Source organism: Tetrao urogallus (assembly GCF_951394365.1).
Source record: "Tetrao urogallus genome assembly, chromosome: 17".
Lineage (NCBI taxonomy): Eukaryota > Metazoa > Chordata > Aves > Galliformes > Phasianidae > Tetrao > Tetrao urogallus.
Window position 1 is genome coordinate 9067572 of NC_136830.1, and position 22866 is coordinate 9090437.

General features: G+C 47.6%; 1 protein-coding gene across 1 annotated transcript in view; it reads left to right on the top strand.

Annotated features, from left to right (window-relative positions):
• Positions 1-2347: 2347 nt before the first annotated feature.
• The window catches only part of SPPL3 (signal peptide peptidase like 3), a gene marked incomplete at both ends in the record, with an annotated part of 44877 nt that continues 24358 nt past the window's right edge, over positions 2348-22866 (top strand). Inside the window, 2 exon segments of the mRNA XM_079543762.1 lie at positions 2348-2400; positions 2402-2533. Of these exon segments, the coding sequence (XP_079399888.1) occupies positions 2348-2400; positions 2402-2533 (185 nt within the window).

The following is a 22866-nucleotide window of genomic DNA, read 5'->3' on the forward strand; positions in this document are numbered from 1 at the left end:
TGGAAGGGCTTTGTAATGTCAGAGTACATTCTCACTGAAATTCAGAGTAAAGCTCCCCTGTAGGTCCAAAGCAAGCACATACAAAAGAGATGATGAGAAAATGATCTGGGGGGATGCAGGCTGTGCTCCCCTTTAGAGTAATGCAGGTGCCGTGTCTGCAAGGAGGAGAACGTTTCTCCTGTGAATTCATCCAGCTACTCTAATGTAACGATAGACCAAGCTTGCAAGATCATGTAGTAGTTTATGCACCAACCCTGAGACGCTGGAAAAAAAAAATTATACTTCAGTAGCTCACCAGCTAAAAGTCACTGGTGTCAAATTAATGTGCTGTAAATATTGCAAGATAGAAATTGGAAGGATTTCAATAAGCAGGAACATTGCTGCTTTATAGATGCCAGTGCTGTTTTACAATGTCTCAGGGGAAAAAAAAAAAAAGAAAAAGTTGAGTATCAAGACAAGGTTGAAACACTTGTTTATCTTCCTCTGCGTTGATTCAAAAGATGGGAGAGGTTTTTTCTTTTGCATTCATTGTATCATAATCACTGAAAAGGGATGTATATCCTTATCCCGGGATTGCATCACAGCAGAGGGAAGATTTCAAATTATTTATCAGCTTTCTAATTGTTACGACATGTTGCATTGCTGGGACAAGGAAGGAAAAGCAAGATTTCTCCATTGTGGAAGTCTGAGCTTGTTTTATTTTCTAGTTTGAGATTGGGGAGGGGGAGAGGAGAAACAATGAGCTCCACCAGAGGGGTCAGCTGGGCGCTGCTCCCTCCAGCTCAAGGCTCTGTGACTCATCCTGCTGTCCTTGCACCACACGGCAGAGTTTAATGGGTACAGAGATGGGCAGCGGGGTGGTGGGTGAGCTGGGGGAGCAAAGAGAGGAGGTCAAAGAGAGGAGAACATCTCGCAAGGTAGCCCAACCTGAGCCAGGCTGGGAGCAGATGCTTGGACTCCTATCTAACAGTGCAGCCATTGGGGAGCCAGTGAGCCTGTTGGTTACCGTGCTTTTGGTATTCCCCCCACAGCTGATAAATCCAATTTCGAGCGTATTTTTCTTAGCATTGATCATGGCAGTAGCTCTGACGTCCTTCCTGCCCCCGAGGCTGAAGGGCTGTGCGGAGCTGCGTGCCAGCATCCAAAGCTGTGGGATCACTGCAAGAACCCTACCGAAATCAGAACGGGGAGAACGGGACTTCCTTCCACCTCCAGAGCGGCACTTAACCACGTTTCAAATACAAACGGAGCAGAGAAGCCTCCAAGGCGCAGCACCAACTTACTGAGAGCAGCTGAAGCGAGGTACCAGGCGTTCCCTCCGTGCAATGTGTGCGCGCACTGCGGTTCCCTCTTTGCTGATGTGGACACCGACCCAGCAGAGCTGGGGCAAAGCAGCCCAAGGCACATTTCTGGGAAATTCACGCTCCGTTTAATGCTCGAATTTAAGAGCCACCTTACCGGATCCCTTGCGTTTACCACCTGCTTTCGGCACAACCCAAAGCCTCTGCACAAAGCCCATCCTTAGCTCCAGAGCACAGCACAGCCCTTTCTCGGGCACGACGAGCCCGGCTCCCCGCCCCTTTCCCAGCCTTCACCATTACCTGCCCGCCCGCACGGTCGCGGTGCGGCCGGGCCCGACAACCGCAACCACCACCATCACCCCCCGCGGCCTCGAGTTCTCTCCCCGCGCGTGCGCGCGGCAGCGGCACGTGAGCGTGTTGTGGGCACGTGATGCCGCGCGCCGCCCGCCCCCACGTGGGCTCCGCCTCCGCCGTGCGCGAGCGCGAGCGCGGGTTCGCGGCGCGGCCTGGCCCGGCCCGGCAGCCGCCGCCCGCCCCCGGCCCGCCCCTCGCCGCCGCCGCCGCCGCCGCCTCGCCGGCCATGAGGCCCAGCCGGCGCCCGAGCGCGGCTCCGCGTCGCGGCTGCTGAAGCGCCGCCTCGCCGCGCCGCCGCCACCACCATCGCCCGCTCCGCCATCCCCTCCCCGCCCGGCTGCGGACCCCCCCTTCGCTCCCCTCCCTCCTCGCGGCCGCCGCCGCCGCCATGTTGGGCCGCGAGCCGCAGCGGGGCCGCCACTGAGCCCCCGGAGCTGCCCGGCGCGGGAGGAGGCGGCGGAGGAGGAGCGCGGGGCCCGGCCGGCCGCCGCAGCCATGGCGGAGCAGACGTACTCGTGGTGAGGAGAGGCCCGGGGGGGCGGCCGGCTCCTTCCGGCGGTCCGGGGGGGGTCGCGGGGCGGGCGGGCGGCGGCCCGGGCTCGGCTTCGCGGCGGCGCTGCCCTCACGGCTGCGCTCGGCTTCCTGAGGCGGCCCCGCTGTGCGGCGGCGGCGGAGCGCTTCGCCCGGTGATGATGGGCTGCGTGCGGGGGGAGCGGAGCGGGAGGGACGGAGAGACGGAGAGAGAGAGAGCGGCTCCTGCGGGAGGCGCGGAGGCGGAGGGCGGTCGCCTTGTCCTGGCGCGGCCGGGCCCGGCGCTCAGATCGCGGAGCTCCGTGTTTTGGTGCTGCCGGCGATCGCAGCTGGAACAGCTCAGACCGGTGCGGTGCTGGGTGCTGCCGGGCTGGGCTGGGGGCTGCGGCGCTTCGGCCTTCTGATTTCCCTCCGCGGTACCGTCCTGAGTCGTTCCGTACGGTTCTGTAACAGTCGGGGTATTCTCATTCAAAGCGAGGAGTTTATGTGTCGGTGGTGACCTTGGTGCGTGCTGAGCGTGGAGACGGCACTTCGTGTGCAGGAGCACTTCCATCCCATCGGCTGCGGAGGCCCTTCTTTGCACTTTAACAGACCTGGAGAGCCCGCAGGGATTTCTGCTCTGTGCCTTTGGAGCTCATCGCTGCTGCTGCTTCCCCACAGCCCACACACGTGGCCCCTCTGTGTATCCCTGTGCTGGGGTTGAACACTGCTTTGGGCACTGCTTTGGTGTCCAGAGGTGCAGCGAAGGCTGAGGTTGTTTGCAGCTCTTCAGAGGGGATTGCAGGAGCCTGGAGCTTTGCTGTGTGTCGGGCTGGGAGCAGCGCAGGCCACGAGGCCTCCATCCATCCGCGAGCGCTGTGCTTGTTGTGTCTGAGCTCGCTGATGTGCCTTTAGTTCTGAGGTTTCTGTCATGTCGCATGTAGAGCTGTTGGCTGGGGCTGCAGAAGGAGCAAAGGCCCAGTGCTGTTTGCAGGGATCCTGCCTGCACTTGTGTGCTCGACTGTGTGTTTTACTGCTTACGCTTGTAGCAATGGTCTCACGTTTGCCTATTTTTAATGATGGAGGTGCAGCCCTGCATGCAGCTGGGTAATGCTTTAGTGCTCTGGGACAAACGTGTGTGTTTTGATGTCAGCTAAGGAAAGCTGTACTTGTATGAAAGAGCTGTGCAGGGCTGTGTGTGGCAATCGGTGCTGTCACATTGCTGTGAAGCTGGCAGGATTCCTCCAGTCCGTTTGCTGGACTGGATCCCTCTGTGCTGCAGAGCTGCTCTCAGAATGCATGCTGTGTGCCTCCTGTAGCTGCTGGGATGGTTACACATTGCCACAGGTGTCACATTGGATATTTGGCATCACAAAAAACTTTCCAAGCACCTTGGTTTGTGCAGGTGTAAGCTGTAGGAGGGTTAGATGGATTCCTCAGTAGTGCTTTCGTGTTGTCCTTAGTGTAGGCTCAGTTGCCCCCTTTAGGAGTAGCCACCAATGTTCAGCATACAGTTGCTGTAACTTCATAATGGGGTTCTTGGCTTCCTTTTGTGTTAGAGATACCTTGGAAAAATGTGCTATACCAAGCTGTGATCATTGACTGGAACATTATAAACACCTGCACAGAGATGGCCTTTATTCAGTGATTGAGGTCTCCACTAGCAATATTATATCGAACAGATAAGAACAGGTTCTGATTTTATTACTGTTTTGCATGTAAGCATCTGAGATTTAAGGTGTGTTTATATTCTTAATTTACTTACCAAGTGCAGTTGGTTGCGTGTATTTTCTTGTTTTGTGAGTTAAGGAGGAGGTAGCTGCACTTCTTCACTGTGCCTTTCATAAATACATTTGTCTTCTGTCACCATCCTTGCGTGTTGCTTCTTGCAACATCTTCTGGTTCTTTTTTTTTTCCCCAGTAAAGCCCACACCTATAACCATCTGTACTTTTATTGAGATCCTTTTTAATCTCTTAACTAGACCAACGGAACCAGTATTGCAGATATAGGTGTGTTATCCCTGCTGGGAGGAACTACTGAGAATGTTGCTGATGAAAATGAACACCGTCAGTCTGGAAAAACTGATCTTGATGTGAATTGTGGGATAAGTACAGATGGGAAGACTCGTTCAAAAGATAGGCACTTGTTTTCTTAAATAAAGAGAAAGGTTTTCAGTAGTGAGTAGTGAAATTTCTTTGCCAAAAACCTGGGGTGGTAGAAGGTTATGGGAGTGCTGTATGGCACTGCTATTGGGCAGAAGTGTGGGGCACAGGGAGATGTGGCTGCTGCATCAGTGACTGCTTGTGGTTTTCTGTATTAAATGGGAGCTGAAATGAGTTTTCTGCAAGTAGAATGGGTTTGGAGAGGAAAGAGGCTGTGGAGTACCCATTTTCTTGACTTCCTGTCTGTACTCCAGCAAGGAAATGGGACTGGGTGGTGACAAAAGTTACTGCTGCAACACAAGAGGTGAGCATGGGGAGAGCTGCTCGCCCAGTGGTGATGTGTGTGGGTGGACAGGAGATTGGTGAACGGTGAGGGTTTTCTTTGCAAGCACCCTATGGCTGGAAATATCACAGTGGGTGAGTAAGGAAAGTGGCAGTGCTGGGATCGCAGTGCTGCGCTCAGCTTGGCCTGCCTCAGTCCCCGGTGCCTTGCAGTGATGTTTGTGCACTGGATCCAGCTTGGGCAGCATGGCAGCGGATGGTGTTTGTTTCAGTCAGTAGGTGTTGGTGCTTTCCCAAACACCCTGTCCTTTTCTTGCTGTTGCCCAGTCTGGCAATAGAGATTGCTTTGTTGGTTGTTTTTTTCTCCAAAAGATTTTTGCAGCTTCCTCTATATGTGAAGTGTGAGAATTCAGCTCTGATCCCGTTACAGTTTTCATTTTTTCTTTCCCAGTGCATTCCCTGGGAGCTGGGTGGATTGCAGTGTGTGTGAGCCCATGGCTGGGGGAAGCACAGCACCGAGTCACTGACCTCCATCCAGCAGAACTCCCTCGTAAACACTGCAAGTGGAGGAATGCTCCTGTCCTGGCCACCAGCTGTTGGGTGACTGATGGGGGATAGATTTAGAAGCCTCTACCTTGTGCAGAGGGTGTGGGAAATTCAATGTAGGGATGTGTCAGAGTATCCCATAAAGCTGCCGGCTTCTGGAATAAGCATAAGCATACAGTGCCATCTTTGTTCCTGGGAGAATTTGTATCGGTTGTTGTGAGCAGCCTTTCCAGGATCTGAGCTCTGAGCTGTCAGTGCATTTAATGGTGCAGCGTGCAACAGAAATGGAAGGAATCATTCACCTGAGTTTTCAAGGAATTGAACTTCTGAGGAGAGTTGTGAAGGACACGGGTGAGATCTGTTGTGCGTGCTTTTCCTAATGCAGTGGCTGTATTTCCTAAAATCTGGAAGAAGAAAAGGACCAGTTGTGGTGCTTTGATGTGTCTGAGCTAATCCATGTCATTGTTTGGGTGGTGTGGTGTATCATCGTCTCTCACATAAGTGCCACCTTTGTTATAGTCTTTATTGCCCTTGGACATTTCATAACCATAAGCAGTATGGGATATTCTAAAGGCAAATAACTGACTCAGGCAAATTAGTCAGCCCAAGTTAATTCAGGTGACGATTGGGTAAAGTTTCCAGGAAGAACCAAGGCAGAAGTTGGTTAAAAGAAAAACAACTTGTGCTGCTGTGTTGCATTGGTGTAACTGGTAAAGGTTCGAATTTGGAATGATCCGGTCGCTTCTATGGGCTGGGTGAAGCAGAGGGAAACGCAGGCTGGCATGCAGGCTCGGCTGATAGAGCAATCGAGCTGACTTGGACAGGTGATGATTTAATAAGCTTAATGGAGCCTATGTGTCATTACAGCTCTTCCTGATCCCCCTTCTCCCTCTTTAATTCTTTCAAGAATGCTGACATGGGTGACCCTTTCTCCTGCATCTCTTACAAGTGCTGTCTGTGGATGGAGTGCTCTGCTGTGCCCGACTGCTGCTCTGCTGTGCCCATCGCTGTAGGAGCGCCGCTCCTCCTGTCCACCAGCACTGCCACCATGAGCTTGTCCTGCAGCCACTGTGCTCTTATCAGCCTCATCAGGTTCTGCTGAGCGTTTCTTAGGGACAGGTCTAAGCCCCATGTCCTGCATGTGCTTGGGTAGCCTCTGTGTCCAGGTGTGCCATCAGTGGTGCGGTGTGCGGTACAGGTCTGCTGCCTTCTTGGAAAGGCGTTCAGTTACTGGTAATTCATGCAGTAGAACAGAACGTTCTTAATATCTTACCATAACAAATATTCTAAAATAATGTGAGGTAGCTTCTTCTGAGTTTGTGATGAATGTCTTTACTCTGTACATTGTTTTAGCAGTTCACATATGTAGCTGATGGTGTTCCACTGAATCACAGAAGTTTGGGAGCTCTTTGCAGATACCATTTCCCCCGTCAGTAGTGCCACAATAGCAGCTGCGTGCTGGGACAGCAAGAGCACTGTTAGAGTGGGCCCACAGCACAGCCACTGTCAGCTGGTGCAGGGGTCTCACTGTGTGGACTCAGCGCAGTGGTGACACACACAGCATTGCGGGGGGTTTCCATACAGGCTCAGCTAGCAGCAAGCATGTAGGGCTTATCTCTGCTTCAGTTGTTACTTGGGTTAGCAAGTTCAGCTTACTCCTCCTGAGGCTGCGTGTTGGGCAAGAGCAAAGCGCTGGAGCTCTGTGCTGCTGTGCTCAGCAGGATGGAGGTGAGCAGAGCAGTGGGGCTTTGGCTGTTCTGGTGCCTGTGACACTGAGCAGCGTGCTGCCCTTTGTCCTGCCTGCACCTGGCCCCACTTTAAATCTTGGTTGAGATTTCTTTGGTCGCTTTTATGGTGGGTAGAAATTCAATTTGAATTCTGAATAAACACTGTGATGAGGATAAGCCAATGGGACTTAACCCATGAAAGCTGTGCCAGCTGTTGGTACGGACATGCTGGATGTGTGCGACCAAAGCTCAGCATAGCTGTGATAGGAGAGCAGCTTTTACTGTTACAGTCACAACACTTTCAGTGCTGTGATGCGATTTATCGCACCAGCATCTGTGTCAGACCCATTTGGCAAGATAAAATAGGTGTAACGTGACTTCGCCGTGTTTAGTCAATGGGAAGTCCATTTTCTAGGAGAGCATTAGTTAGCTCAAGGTGAGGTTGGTGAAACAGCAGGATGCAAACAGCAGGATTATGGGCGTTTTTAAAGCCAGTATTGCAAACTGGTGAGGCGAGCGTGTCTCACTTTCTAGGTTTAAGGTACAGGGTCATGGCAGTGCTTGTGGGCAGCTCAGCACGGCGGAGGTGGTTTGCTGCTGCCATCATGCACCCCATGCCTGCACCCGCAGTGCTGCTCAGCAGTGCTGCAGTGGCAGGAGGCTTTCAGGGGGGATGTTGTGATCTCCGTATGGGTCTGAACATGAAGAGGAGAACGTAGTTTAAAGAGCTTTTTGTCTTGAAAAGGGGAGCTTTAAAGCTAAATGTGAAGAGCTGGACGACTTTTAGTTTTTGATGAACTTGACTGCTTTTTAAACAGCTGCAGCTGTGAGCAGTTACAGATGGTACAGATCAGAAGGATCCTCTTTATCATACTTAAGTGCCTTACAAGACCCCCAGTGTTAGTTTTTCAACCAGTTATCTTTTTTTTTTTTTTTAATATTTTTTGCAGATGGAGCATAAAAAAAAAAGCTTCCTTAAAGCTAAATCAGAAGATGAAAAGCCTCCATAAAACAGCACTGCTTCTCTGCAGGGTGCCTTACTGGAAGAAGTTTCAGGACAGTCCCAAAGCGCTTTCCCTAAAGAATGTTTCCACTTCTGTTGTTACAAACAAAGTTTTTCAAACATCAGGCTAGAATTTGTTGAAATCAGTCTTTAACTGCTTTCTTGCTGCATGTGCAACTGCAGTTATATTGCCTTAAACCTTAAGCAGGCAAGTGTGTTCATGTGCTGTGCTGCTCTTGCATCCAGGCTGTAAGGCAGAGACCAGGCCAGGTCCGGTTCTCCCACACCTTCTCCTGTGCCTGCTGGTGTAGTGGTAAATTGGCTGCCTTTGTTCCTGCTGGCCTCTGCCTTAATGGGAGGCAGCAGGAGCTGCACGCCCGCTCTGCTGTGCTGGCTGTGTTTTCATGGTGTTTGCACTGCAGGAGGTGTTCTCCTTCGCTGCAGGATCTTGCTGTTTCCTTACAGCATCGCTCTGACTTGGTGTCCCCTGGGAGCTGCTGTCCCACACTAGGCAGACCTTGGTACTCTTTGAGCTTTGGCTCATTCAGGAATGCACTTTCAGTACTGCTACTGAAGATTCATGCCTTGGTGCTAATGGTGTCAACTCATTCTTCTATGGATTTCTTCATGGAAATGGCATTTAATTCTACTCGTGCAAGTCATGATAATGTATGTGTCTTAATCCCATACCCTGTGGTAAATTAGTCCATCAATAGTACACAGAGCTGCTCGTTCTCTATGACAAGGTCACACTGATCAATTTGACTTTGGTTTTAGCTTGTTGATTGGAAGATCTAATTGTTAAATGCTTTGTTTAAACTAGTAGTCATTAGTTTTGTTTTTTTATCTGACTTCTGAATACCTTTCTAAGAAGAGTTTGGATTTCCAAGCACATAATCAATAAAATATTGGCCTAAGTGTGAAAGGTATGAGCTATTGCTTTATTTTGGTATTTTAGTTCAATAGTAGGTTCCTATTTTATGACTCTAGTGATAAAATTAACTTTTTTTTCTCATTAGAGATCCTATTATATTTTGAGAACTTGATTTAAAAAATCTAGATATTCTGTGCATTTGTAACTTTAATAAAGAAACTGCGGTGCAAATTAAACCTAGATACATATATATCAGAATGGAAAGCTGTATTGTGTCCTCCACAAGGCATTCAGATGGATATCCTGAGAGGACTGCCCAGTGCCTTTGTGCAATGTGTCCTGCAAGAGTTTCCTTCCATCTGAGCTCAGCTGCATTTCTATGAACAGGAGCTGCGGGGTGCTGGTTCCTACCTGTTGGGGAGGATGGAGCTGTTGAGGTCCCTGCTAGGGTACCTTCATGGGGCGTGTTGGAGGACTTCATCTCTATCAACAGGTCTGTTTAAATGGGAATTGTACTACTTGTTCTTCCTTAGCAGCGAGATTCCCAGGCAGAAATGGTCCCCAAACTTCCTGATCTGCTATTGCATGGTTGGCTGGCTTTACTGCCCCTTATTACTTCAGAGTACTCCTTAGGTTTAATTTCTTTTTATTTTGGTTACTGTTTGTCTCCAGCACTGTCTTAGTTCTCTGAAGCTGCAGTAGAGCATTGCAGTTACATTCTGTCCTGCTGTATGGGGTGCATCATATTGAACCTGAAGGGTTGCATGCATTTGGGTGCACCATATTGAACCTTCCTTTGCCCAGCAGTGAGGCACTGAGTGGTGGCGGGCACAGCTGGGTGGGAGCAGTGCTGTGAGCTGGCTGTGAGTTGGTGCTCAAATGAGTCGTTTTGTGGCCATCAGAATTGCCATCAAGGCAAATCAGAGTCCTCCAGGCTGTTTCAGTATCTGACGTCTCCGTCCCGTGAGGTCAGTGGCTGAGTACATGTGTTGTTGGTCTTGCTGTGCTGGTTCAGATGCGTGCTTTGGTCTGAACTTTGTTCCAGGCAGTTACTTGGCCCTCTGGCTCCATCGCAAGTCAGGTGGCAGCTCTGAGAAAGGTGAGTGTGAGAAGTGAGGCAGGTGCCCAGCGCTGTGCAGCTCTGCCGTTTGCTATGGGCTTTCTCTTGCAGAACATGCAGGCTAGCAGGCGCAGAGGAATTTCCATCAGTACCCAGAGAGTCTTCTCTTTTTGTCACATAAATAATCTGTTTTATTTTGCCCTTGGCCTTTAAGTGCTTGCTGGCACCATGACAACCACAATATTCTTCCTATGGTTGGTAACCAAGGCCGGGATGCTGTGCTGGCGCGTTGGATGCCTGTGCGCATTACACAGGCTTAGCCCTGGCTCTTAGAGGATGTTGGGTGTTTGTGTAACAACAGAGCCAGAGGAGGAAGGTGAATCGGAGCTGGCAGTTGTATAGGATAGCTACCTCGAGCAGGCTGATTTGGAAGAATGCCACTTTGGTTCCAGGGTGGCTGACAGCGTCTGAGCAGGGGTGGAGTGGCTCTGTGCTGGGAGACAGCTGTGCTTCCTGATGCTAAAGGCTCAATTTTCTGGAAGGTTGTTCAAATAACTTACTGCTTCAGTTGCTGAAAGCACTAATGCAGTTTCCCTTCATCACGGTGAAGTGTGAAAAGCTGTTATCCCTTGTTGCTAATAGTAGCCATGAATTTACTATTTATAATTTAACTGTAGAGGGTGTTTTCTGATGGAAGCTCTCGGTGCTGTTGGGAGACTTGCTGTTGAATACCCTGTATCCTGGTAATGAACAGGGTTTGGGTGATCAGGGTCCCAGAGCTCTGTGGTAATTTATTGTTGGGATCTAAATGAATAATTTGGGAAGGCTGCAGTGCTACAGTTGTTCAAAATGTAGACCTGTGTGTTGAAGTGAGATAACAGAATCTTCTGACCCCTTTGGACACTGAGTAATGCTTCCAGTCAGCTGAGGAGGTCCAGCTAGGCTCCATTTATCTGCCTTATGATTCTTATGTGGACGGTTTGTGCGAGAGAGGGAAATAAAAGAAATAAATGAAAGGTGGTTGTAGAGCTATTGGAATTTTATGCTTCTTAGGCAGGATGGACTCCTGGTCATGGGAGTGCCTGCCCCATCATCTTCCCAGGCAACCTATCCAACATCAGAAAACCAAGGAAGAATGTAGGGTTTCTTAATGCAGACAGGTGAAGGCAGTGACTGCAAAACACCCAACTAAGAGAAGCCTATAGTGCTCTCTTGGAAGAGAACGCTGCTTTAGGAGTAGATGTGATAGCACTGAGAGCCTTGGATCATGAGAAGCTGAGATATATTTTGTAATTCAGTGGTAAATGGACTTTTTCTCGATCAAATGAAGTCTCTTCAGTTACACATTTAGCACACTTGTGAAACGTTTTCTTGGTGTCTTGTGTGACTCAACATAAAGCCCTTCTCCCCCATCCGTAATGCAGGGCAGGTGGGGAACATAAGGTCGCAGTTCTGCGTAACACCATTGGCAGCTTCCACAACAAAACTCATCCTTTCAGGTCTTTTTATTGCGGTAGAAGGACAGCAGAGATGTAGGCAGAACTTGCTCTTCAGGTTGCAATTAGGGCAGTGAGTAACTGCAGTGGGGCCGGGCCGCCTCTCGCCAGGAGGCCGGGTGGGCAGCCAGGTGTGTGGGCCGTGTTCCAGGCACACCTTGCTGTCCTGCCGTGGTTCTGCTGCTGCTTAGGGTGTCACTGCTTTTGTATCCGCTGCAGAGCCACCTCACCCAGCTGTGCCTTGCCCACAGGAGAGTAAAACAATTCTCTAGATAATGTGAAGAGAGCAGCTAAGAAACTCTGCTCTGAGCAGAGTGTGTTGGGAAGGCGGTCAGTTACTGCTGTGCTCGTTGAGCAAACCACTGCCTTCTGTACCAGGTGTGATTTTGATGTTAAGGCTCACTCTGTAGCTGAGATGGGAGTCACGAGCAGGTTTGGTGCCCCTGAGTAAAGATGCAGCCATTCGTCTTGGCGTTTCTCTCAATAGCACCTTTGTGTTGCATATGCTGGAGTTGGAAATATTTGTTATGTCATTTTTTGGGTTCTGCCTCTTAAAAAATACAAGTCATGTTGGAGAAAGTGATAGACTCTGGGAGCACTAAGCTGATTTTAAACTCGGTGACTTGTATGTGCTAACTTTAGGCAGAATTTCTGTACTTTGGGGATGGGGTTGTGCTGTTTGTTTGGGCACTTCATAGCTGTGTAACCTCTTGAATATAGAAAATCTCTGTTGAATGACTTAATGCAGAGGCATTGAAATTCTGTAGTCAAATGCAACAAAACCAGCATGTTTTGCTACAACTTGCTTGTGACAACTGCCTGAGTGCCATCAGGTTGCTCTCACTGATGTGCTGCGATGTTTCCAGGTGCAGCTGCTTATGCTTCTCGTCATGAGAATGACCGTAGTGTTCATGTGACTTCTTTGTGTTCTGTAAAGGAATTAATTATTTCACTTGTTGCAGTGGTCCAGCCCATCTCCAGGCTGGACTGGTGGAGTTGCCTGTGTTTTGCTGGTACTTTCTCAGGTGCTCTGCTTCTAGCCAGTGCATTCTGGTAGAACTTGCAGGGAAATCATCATCCTGAGCATTGATTTCCCTATTACCATAGCAAATAATTCACACTGCTAATTAACACCGTTAGAATTGCACAGAAAAAATGGGCAGGGCAAGAATACAGCCTAATTATACTCATGATTTATGTCTTTTACATTTATAGAAGAACTGCTGCCAAGGTGGCTCGCAGTTGAGAAATAAAAGCACAGCCTTCTGATGCACGCTATCTGTCTGCTGAGGGCAGGAGGACAGAATCCCATATTTCACAGCGTCCCGTTCTGCCTGGTGTGATAAGGAGCAGTACTGTGTGTGCTGTCCCCCAAGGCAGCTGCATGTTCCAGCAGAGGGATACAAAGTCCTGGAGACCCTTCTGGTCAGTGCTGAGTGCTGGAAATTGGGGAAGGCGTGAGTTCCCTGCACACCTGGTTGTTGGCAGCATTATGCTGTGCAGAGCTTGCAGTGCTGCTCTCAGAAACCACAAAGAACCATCTTGGCCATGGTGAACTGAATGGGAAGGCTTCGCTGCGTCTGGGAAGTAGCTCGTAAATCTGCAGTGCTATTTTTGTGTTTGTTGGAGTCCAGAGAGAAATGAGGAGGCTCATGGAGGTATGTGCTGCATCTGGGAAATAGCAGCAGTGCAGAAAACTGATGGTGGTGACTTCACTGTTTGCATCTAATACTGGAGACCCCAAATCTAATGGAAGTTCCATGATGTGTTGCATCTGCACATTGCAGGGCAGATGTGCTGCTGCTTTGTGCTGTGTGTGATACGGTTTCAGTCCTGTTTTACCTGAATAGTGGTAGATAATTTGCATATTCTTTCTCCATCTTCAGTTAGTAAGTTATTTCTAACTTTTTCTTTAATATAAACATTTGAAAATGGTTAACCTTGCTAAGGACACAGGGTATGAGATGTCTTCAGTGTGGCTGGTACTGCACCATGTCTGTTAGTGGGTAGTGCTGCCTGTTGTGCAGGAGATAACAAGATGCCTGATGTTAAGTGTTTTCCTACTTTCTTTTTAATGAAAGGTACTTGTTTTCCTTTGCTGAGGACCAGTGTGTAGATATTTATCCTCCTTCATTCCCAGCAGAGTTGATGTTATGGTTCATACTTTGTCCCTGTGCGCAAAACGAGATTTCATACAGATGATTTCATTTCTGGAATCTTTGTGGCTTTCTTCCTGAAAGGAATTGATAAGCAAATTGACTTTCTAAAACATGAAAGAAGCTGAGAGCAAATGCTTCATCATCACATTCCAGATCATGTCCGGCACTTGCCTTCCCCAGAGCTGGCTGTACTCTGCCATGGCTGTGGTTTCCCATGGGACTGCTCAGCTGAGCACAAGGGCTGAGAACGAAGAGAGGAGACTGACTTCATCAGAAGCTGAGCAGGGTGAAGAGGTTTTGGATTGTGCACATGTTTTGTGTTGAGTTTTTCATTGTCATAGTAGAGTCAATTTGTATGTTTCTTACCTTCATAGTCAGTTATTCATTAGAGAAAGGAAATACTGACTTAGGAAGCAAAGCTTACGTGGGTTAATTAAATTCTTATTCATATCTGCTTTGGAAATTATGGGGCAATTATTCACATCATTTGATTTTAGACTTCAAATTTATATCTGTGTAAGTAGCTGGGCTCAATGCAGAGACCAGCAGTGGGACAAGACCCCACTGATTCTGGAGCCCCTTGTGCCTGCCTCAGCCTCTGCTTGTCTCAGAGACTAAGAGCAAAGAAGCCCCAGGGAAAGTCTCGGAGTCTTCTGTGAGTGCTTCTGCCCAGACCCAGTGCCATGGGACTCGAGCTGGGGGGGCTCCTCCAGCCATCCTTCAGTGCATCCCTGGAACAGCGTTGTGTTTGTCTTCGTTTGCTGCTTTTGGCAAAAGCCTGCCTGGGCAATCTGGAAGCTCTGATGTAAGTCTCAGCGGTCAGTTGGATCTTCACTGCTGGAACCTGGGGAGAAATGCTTAATGGAGAGGAATGCCAGAGTTCCTTCCTGTTTTTCATCCAGAGACTTCTGAAATGTTTGTGCTCTAGTAGCTATTTTTTTTCTTTCTTAAAAATCAGATGTTCAATGAAGCACAAGTTACAGGTGTTACTTAAGAACTTCTGGGCAGCCTGGTCTGGTGGTGGTGACCCTGCCCATAGCGGAGGGGTTGAAACTACATGGTCATTGTGGTCCTTTTCAACCCAGGCCATTCTGTGATTCTCTTACTCTATGACATTTGAAGATCCAGAAGCAGCAGCACACTTCTTCTCAGGGATTGGACTCCATAGTCCTTGTGGATCCCTCCCAGCTCAGGCTGTTCTGTGGTTCTGTGCATTTTCTTTCTGTTCCTTATTGCTGTACGCCTCTGGAGTTGATGTCTGGGAAGGAAATATGTATTTAATTTACTTTTCCATCCCTGATTGTAGTATGTAATTTATAACTTTCAGCGTGGCTAATGGAAGTTAATCACACATTGATTAAAGTAATTTTCTCTTCTTACATTTCAGTAATACAAAGTTCTGTTGCTCATGCATAAAATCCAAAGTTTAGAAGCCCCCCATTGAGAGGGGAAGCACTCCGTGTTTTCAGAGCAGCCTGTTGCTTAAAGGAACTGAGGGTTATTGGAGGGTATTGGAAGGATTTCCCTTTGCAGTATTTCTGTAGGTGGCTTTGAGACATGGGAATCCTGAAGAACGATGGAGCACAGCAGCTGCATCACGCAGGAGAGGCTGTGGGGACACGAGGAACGTGGCTGCGTGTCTGTGAACCCTGGTGTTTGCAGCATGGCTGAAGAAGGGAGAGTTTTGATTGAGATATAGGTTGATATGTGGAAAATTGTCCTCTCTGTGTTCCGGATTTGGAAAATATATGCAACATACAGGGGAAAAAAATAGGCAGTACTGAATGGTTCTAAGGCTTTCCCAAGTATGTCTTGTGTGTATGGGGGGACAAACATCCAGAAAGTTCTGAAATTTAAACAAATTCAGTGTTTTTATCCAAATGGTTTTGTAGATAGCTGGACTTGTTTCATATGAGCTTTCATATCCCTGTCTGTACAGAATGCTGCTTAAAAACATCCTGGCTGCTCAGCTTGAAACTTAACCTTATTAAATGTTCAATATTGTGAACAAAGTTAGGGAAGCCTTTGGAGCTGTGACAGGCAGCCAGACTGCTCTTCCCTTCTCCAAGAGTGTTACTGTCTCCAATACTGGAGCAAAACTCTTGTGCAAGTATGCAAATATGTTTTAGAATTAATAAACTCCAGCAATATCAATTTCTACAAAAGTGCGTTTGCAGCAGAGGGATCTTTCTTACCCTTCTCAGTTTCCTGGTGCTGCTTACAGAGCTGTGACATTCCCTTGCGTCTTCCAAGCACGCTTTGAGTATCTTCACTTTCTGCACTTCTTTTTTTCCTTTAATGCAATGAAAGGTAGGATTTTCAGATCAGGGTCAGTTGCTGTATCCAGATGTTCGTATTGTTGTGTGATGGTGAATGGCACTGTGAGAGGCAGTTTCTTTAAAGGACGTGGTCTGTGAGGGGCTTCACGTGCTCCTGGGGGATTTTGGAGCCTTTGGGGTGCACTGGGAAGCTTACCTGTGTGCAGCCGTGTTAGCTGCTCCACTGGGAGAGGCTCCTCTCCACAAATGCTGTTTCTCTTTTCAGAGCAGTTCTGGTAGAGATACGGAAAACAGAAGTAAGCCTGACTCGTGTTCCTAAATTTCCCTTCGTGTCCTTGTGGCTGGGCGTGCACAGCTTTTCATAACACCTCAGAATCTGATGTCTGCTGCTGGCAGTGCTGGGCCAGCCTCTGCCTGCGCGAGAGCTCCACGGCTGGAGATGTAATCTGCCTGTGCTGCAACAGCTAATGAATACATCAGCAAAAAAGTGGTTTGGGAAGCAGATCACTGCTCTGATGTGTTCCAGTCTGTCTAGTGTGCAACACCCATTAAATGAGAATGATTGGAATAAATGAAGATGGCTATGCTCAGAGGGAGCTGTGAGATCTCGGATCCTTTTGCTATGGAGCGTCCTTCCTGCTTTTAAGTTGACCACCAAATTAACAGCTGATGTGTGAATAGTAGAGAACTTCCTTTCCGTGCAATATTACCTTGGTGCTTCTTAATGCAAGGCTGTTTTCTAAAAAGCAGACATTGCATCCAGTACAAACATAAGACTCTTCTGTGGTGGTTGAAATTTCAGTGGCTTTTAAGCCCAGCTCCCTGCCAGCCTGCAGGAGCACCGCCATGCCCCGGCTGCCTGGCACTGTGTTTGGAGGTGAGGTTTCAGCTGTTTGCAGAAGAAGGGAAGGTTATGAAATTGTGGTGTCACTCTGATAACAATTAATTAAAATTTCAGGTGGGTGTCATCTGATAATGGTTACAAATGAATTTCACTTGCTCCTGTACGTGAAGCTTGATGTGCTTCGGTTTGTCCAGAAGGGGTTGTGTGATGTAATGCTGAAGACATGGCAGCTGTTTGTGTGGGTGTGCTGTTAGGAAGCATGGCAGCTTTCTGGGCCAGAGTTGGGCTGCTCATGCGGGGTGCCCCAGCAGCTTGCCAGGGCATCACTGCTTTGTTCTGCCTCAGTTGGCTAGGAGAGGTGGGAGCCAGTGAGCAGCAGGACGTGTTCTGCTTCTCTTTCGTGTTTCACAGGACTGAGAAAACATTCTGGAACAGGTTCAGTGGGGTTTTTTGTTTGGTGGCTGTGGTGGTTTTTCTGCAGGAAGCACGAAACTGGAAGAGCTGTCATCTCTTGTGCTGCTGCTGGTGTTCCAGGGCCGGGGAGATGCTCATCTGAAAATTAACCTGGATTTGATGGGGGTTGGGGGGGAATTGTTCAACTGGTATAAGGAAGGAGAATGAATTCCCCTACTGCTGATGACTGTGTTTTGGGTCATTCTAATCCTGCAGTTCCACTTTTGGTGTTTCTCTTTGCCTGCTTGTTCCTTCCTAGGCTGAACACAGTGCTTGTCTCCTCTCACCATCTCTGTAGCTCAGTTCTGCACCCATTGCAGTCACCCCTGCTGCCTTCCCCTTCTGCTGTCCCCGTTCCTCCCTGCTGTTTGCTTCCATACAACACCATTAAAAAAGAGAAATAATGACGAGAGAACACCTCAGGAGAAATGTGGCTACACAAGAGTCTCTCCAAAAGACTAATATTAACAGATTGAGTCGTATGGGGAAGTAGTAATTTTCCTAAGTGAAAACTTAATCGACTTATGTGCTAAATCATATGCAGTTTCTACAAGCTAATTGCCTTAGAGTCTGTGTGTATGCAGTTGGTGCCATACTAAGGTTTAAGCCCTCGTTCTGGTCTCCAGCTTTCCACTGCCCTGAGACTCTGGGTGTGCAGTGCAGGTGCTGTGGGTCACGGCTGTGCTGTGTCACTGCTCCTGCAGCCTCAGGATGCTCTGCCTGCAGTAAATGTGTGTAGCTCTCTGATTCACTCGCTTCTGTTTCACTGCTGCGCTGAGTAAAGTAGTCATTCATTCTCTTTAAGAATTCAGAGCCTGTGTGCTTGTGGGTGTGAGAATTTTAGCTTGAGTTCATTGGGAGTTGGTGGCCAGCATTGGAGCATGAGCAGAGCCTCCCCTGTTAGCCCAATTTGCCCCCTCCATCAGCTCCCTGCTGGCTGAGCCTGCAGTGGCAGCAGTGTGTGCTGAGGTGGATCCATGCACTGGCCTCAGCTGGGAGCCCCTGCAGGGTTAAGGGCTCTCTTTGACACTGCAGTAATGTAAACTTTAAGGATATTTGATGCTGGATTATTTTTTTTGGCCTGTTTAAAGGATTTTACTCTTTGTAAAGATTTGCCTTACATTTCCTTTTTAAAATATACATAGAAATGTAGAATTATACTTCTATGTAGGCAGCAGTGCATTATCTGAGCACGAAGCAGGGAGGCTGAAACACCGCCATTACTGCGTTACAGAAAACCTGGTGTGAGGTTTTAATTAAAGCTTTTCCTTCTTGCTGCCTGGAAGGTTTTATTTTATGTTTTAAGCTCCTTGCTTTTCCCTTGTGCTGGAAGCTAGCAGAAGTGTTACTTTCAGACAGTGCTTCCGCTTCACTCAGTGAATTAAACATACCTTGAGTGTTTGGGACCCATTGCTGGGTCCCCACAGCGCTTTGTTCTTGGGTTATCAGGAAAGCTGATGATACTCTGCCCTCTGATCATCCTGGAGTGTCTGGACAAGGAGCAGATTCTTCCTCAGCTCCTGATGCCTGCCTGTGTGCATCCCTGTGCCCGCCGAGGGATCCACGCTCTGCCACGCGCTGTGTTTCATTGTTTGCAGTGGGTTTGTTCCTGGATGGAAAGGAGGAACCATCCTTGTGAAGTAGATGGTTGTAGTTGTTGGTAAGGAGCTTTTGAGTGAAAGAAGCTTACGTAGATTGAACTGTAAACGTGGGAGCCTGTATTGAAGACTTTGAGGAAGTTTTTAAGTTCTTGCTATAGAATAAAATGAAATCTGGCACTGTGGTGTCTTATGGCTGATGCAGAACTGTGCTGCCAAGTGGTTGGGGACCTCTATAACCCAAAACCAGCTGTCAGCATTCCAGAAAACTTTCTGTACTAGGGAGAACTATTCCATTCCCATCTCCAAGCAGCCCTTCCTAAAGCACAGGGGGTGGTTCCAGAGGAGCTGCCTTGCACCACGCGTGGGCAGTTTGCACAATGCTACTCTGTTGGCTTAAATTACAGTAACCACACCCTTGATCTGCCTTTTTTTTTCCCCCCCCGATATAAAAGGAACTATTTTTGGAAAATTTATACAGCTGAAAGTGGTAGTTTAGATAGAAGAGCTGTTTCAGCAAAGCTTTGGGGTAGGCTAAATATCAGGCTGACCTTTGTGGAGTTCACTGAGCTGGTGGAAGCCAAATATCTGCATGAAGAACTGCACTTGTGGCTGTGACAAGAGGGGACTGTGCCTAGCGGGCCTCAATCTGACCTCTTTCCCTCCTTCTAGTCCTAACCTTCATTATCTGTGGGGAATGGAAACAGTTCCAGATGAGGAGTGTCTTCCTGTGTGGGTTGTGCAACTCCAGTTTGTTCTTGCGGCTGAGCCATGACCACCTTGCTTTGTCACACTGATGCATGTTTTCTTATTTGTATGTTTCCTTCTTGATCCAGTATTTGCTGTTCTTATTCTTCCCTCAAAAGCACAGTATTCCTATTTTGGTTGGCCAGTGTATGATACTGGAACGACTCTTGAATCTGCCCTCTGTGGCACACCAACGTACTCTAGGAATCGACAGACCATGGAGATAGGCACAGGTGACACAAGTGCTCTACTCATATGGAGTTCAACAGATGGAGTTTTACGTCTTATTCTCGTGAAAACCTACTGGTACTTCAGCCTCGGTGCAAATGCAGCGTGGATACTTGTGGTGCCTCACCTCTCTCTTGCTTTTGGTGATGGTTGGGCTTTCCTGGCAGCCTTGCTGCAGGGCAGTGCTGAGCTGCTGCAGGGAGGGAACCTGGCAGCTGGGGTTGTGTGTGCACCTGTGTGCCATTCAAAGGGCTTGTGTGGACAGACACCTTCAGGATCCTTTCCAGGAATAAAACAGATGCTATTGCACTCTGCATCTCTCAAGTTGACTAGTAAAAACGAATCTGGGAGGACTACAATGACGAAGTGTTACGAAGCATGCCCTGCTTGTCATGATGTCTTGTTGTTCTTTTTTTTCCTTTGCGAAAGAAGGGAAAGTTCCCAGGCCTTCTTTGTTTTCCATCCTACAGCAAAACCAACAAACAAACAAACAAAAAGCAAATCAAGCAACCAACCAACCCTCCTCAATAAAACAATGAACCTCAGAACGGTACATTTATGTTTGTAGGGAAGAGATGAAAATCGGGTATTCAAGTTCCCATTTGGTCTATAAATATGGAGTATGAAATAAGAAACCCTGCATTTTCTGTGAGAGCAGTCTCTTTTTGGATGTTTATTTTGACTACATAATCCTCAAACAAATACATTATTTGAAGATGTCAAGCACATTATTTGAAGATGTTATTTTTCTCCATTGACCACAGGGGGTGGATTTTTCTCACAAGTATCCTGTTTGGCATGGCTTCACCGGAGCAGCCAGGAGGTTGGGAGCTAACATGATGGTGTGCCTTGGGAGCAGGGACTCTGTGCTGTGTGGAAGCAGTGCTCCTTTGAAGGTGTTGAGCAGTGATTAGAGGTCATGCTGCAGGGCAGAGAGCGCTCCGAGCTGAAGGCAAAATCTGGAGGATGTCCAGTTACTGGAGTTCTTAAACACTGTGAAGCATGTAATTCTTTGTTCTGTTGGCAAACAGTCTGGTGAACCAGAAAGGCAGCTCAGATTATGTTTTTAGCAGCAAATTTGTTTTTGCAGGATTCCCTCCTGGTGTCTTTCTGAGCACGCACTGTTGGATCGGGCTCAGCAGTGCTTCAGTTGGGCACTGGGCATTCATTGGGAGGGGGAGAGCTTTGAGAAAGCAGCTTTGTAGAGGACAGAAGAGAGAATTATTTTGTTTCAGTTGCATGTGCAAAGTGTGTGTTATTAATCTAGTAATGTGCAGATGATGTCCTGAGATCTGCATCTGATAAGCAGCAGGTTTATGCTCCATCTAACCTTGGAATGCCTGCCTGAGACCTTGCCAAGCCTGTATAGGAAAATATGGTTTTAATGGGATGGCTCCGATTACTTATTTTTTCACTTCAGACTTGCCTTTTTTTCAGATAGGATTCAATACATTACTCAGGCTTAGCAGGCTCTTACCTGCACGTGACAGGGAGCTGAAATTAGTTCAGAAAGCACTCTATTCCTTTAACATAAATGAAGCTGTAGCAATTTGCTTGTTTTTCCTATGAATCATACTGAAGAATGGCATAGTGTTGAGATATGTTTACAGCTGCATGTGCCATGACTTCACACTTAAAATTATACTTTTAACTGTTACACTCAAATTTAACTTTGGTTTGGCATCAAGCCTAATGGAGGCTCTTAAATATATCTATGTCTTGCACATGTAAGGCAGTTGAAAGGGGCTTTTTAGATATACCCTTGACCTGGAATCCAGTAAAAGAAAAAAGTAGTATTGGTTTTACCTTGGAGTGAGTCCACCTCCAACCCAAATGAATATTGGCACATAAACTGTAAATGATCTTAGTGGTGCTCCTCCTCAACGTGCCCTAAGGGTGCTCGGGTGTTGGGTTTGCTGCCTGTAAGAATGATGCTCCGGTGCCAGCTCCCACACGCCTTACACTGCATCACCAATGAATTACTCTTACCAGTGAACTGTCCTGATAACTGTAGTCACCCAACCTTCCTTTAAGGAATAAATTAGTTAGTGTAATGTTGTACAGATGTCAGGAAACAAGTGGATTAAAACAAACCAACCATATTTTCCTTGTGAGCAGCAGAGGGAAGAGCTGTGTTGGTTCCTACATGTGGCTGATGGCTCCAGAACCTGCAGAGGAGGTGCCCTGGGAAACGTTCTCCTCTTCCTTGCCTTGGATGTACAACTCGTATTTCTTGACTTCCTTTTCACGTTTTCTCTATTAGAATGTTCCAGTAGCAATCACTGACACAATAAGCACATAAAATAGCTTTTGAAATATATTAAACCTTGAGGGGAGGAGGGAAGCGGGAGCTCCTTCCATCCCTGATTTTGTCGTGTGGCACCAGATTGCCAGCTATTTTTTATCTGGTTCCCTTTGAAAAAATTGACTGCTGAGGTAGGACAGCCAAACCAAATGCTTGCATTCAGCGAGTTCTGGAAACAATTGATGAGTAATTGGATGAGAAAGTGGATGTTTCGTGGTGGCCCTTTCGGTGCTGGTAGGCACCTACAAAGAGTTTCTTTTGGAAGAGAAAAGAAGTTGGAAAAGTAGGATGTGTGTTTTGATGGATGGGGATTATTGCTGGTTATCTAGTGAGGTGACAGTGGGCATTTGGTAGCGAAAGTGGTATTTTAACTGTAGATGAAAAGTACCATATTGAATGAATCAGTAGTTGTGGCTTTGAATGTGAAGATACATGAAGTTCTATGGGGCTTCACGGGTCCTGAACCTGAGCTGTGTGTGTACCAGGAGTGTGGAAGGACTTTGCATGGAGGAAAAGTATGGGTGAGTCAGGCCTTGTGCTTTCATTGATGAGTGCTTCATACAACAGGTGAGGTCAGTCATGGCTGATGGAGTGTCCTTCCCCAAAGTAAGGTTGAAGTGTACCTTCATGAATTAAATGATCTCCTGACATTCTTATCGTTGCCTGTTTCTGTGATGCTGTGATGGATATCTGCAAGTTGTGGTTTGGTCCGTTTAGAGAAGGAGCTTTTACTTTGTTTAGTATTTTAATGCATCCATGCTCTTGCATATCTCATACATTCACCTTTCTTTTGTACTTTAATTTCCCCTAATTCTTAAAGCATTTGGACATTGCAGTCACTGATTTAAAAAAAAAAGATTGAAAAATGGTGAAATGAGTCTGTCTGTGCAAACTTGAGTGATGATAGTTTATCCAGTGTGCTTTTCAAGTGGTTGTG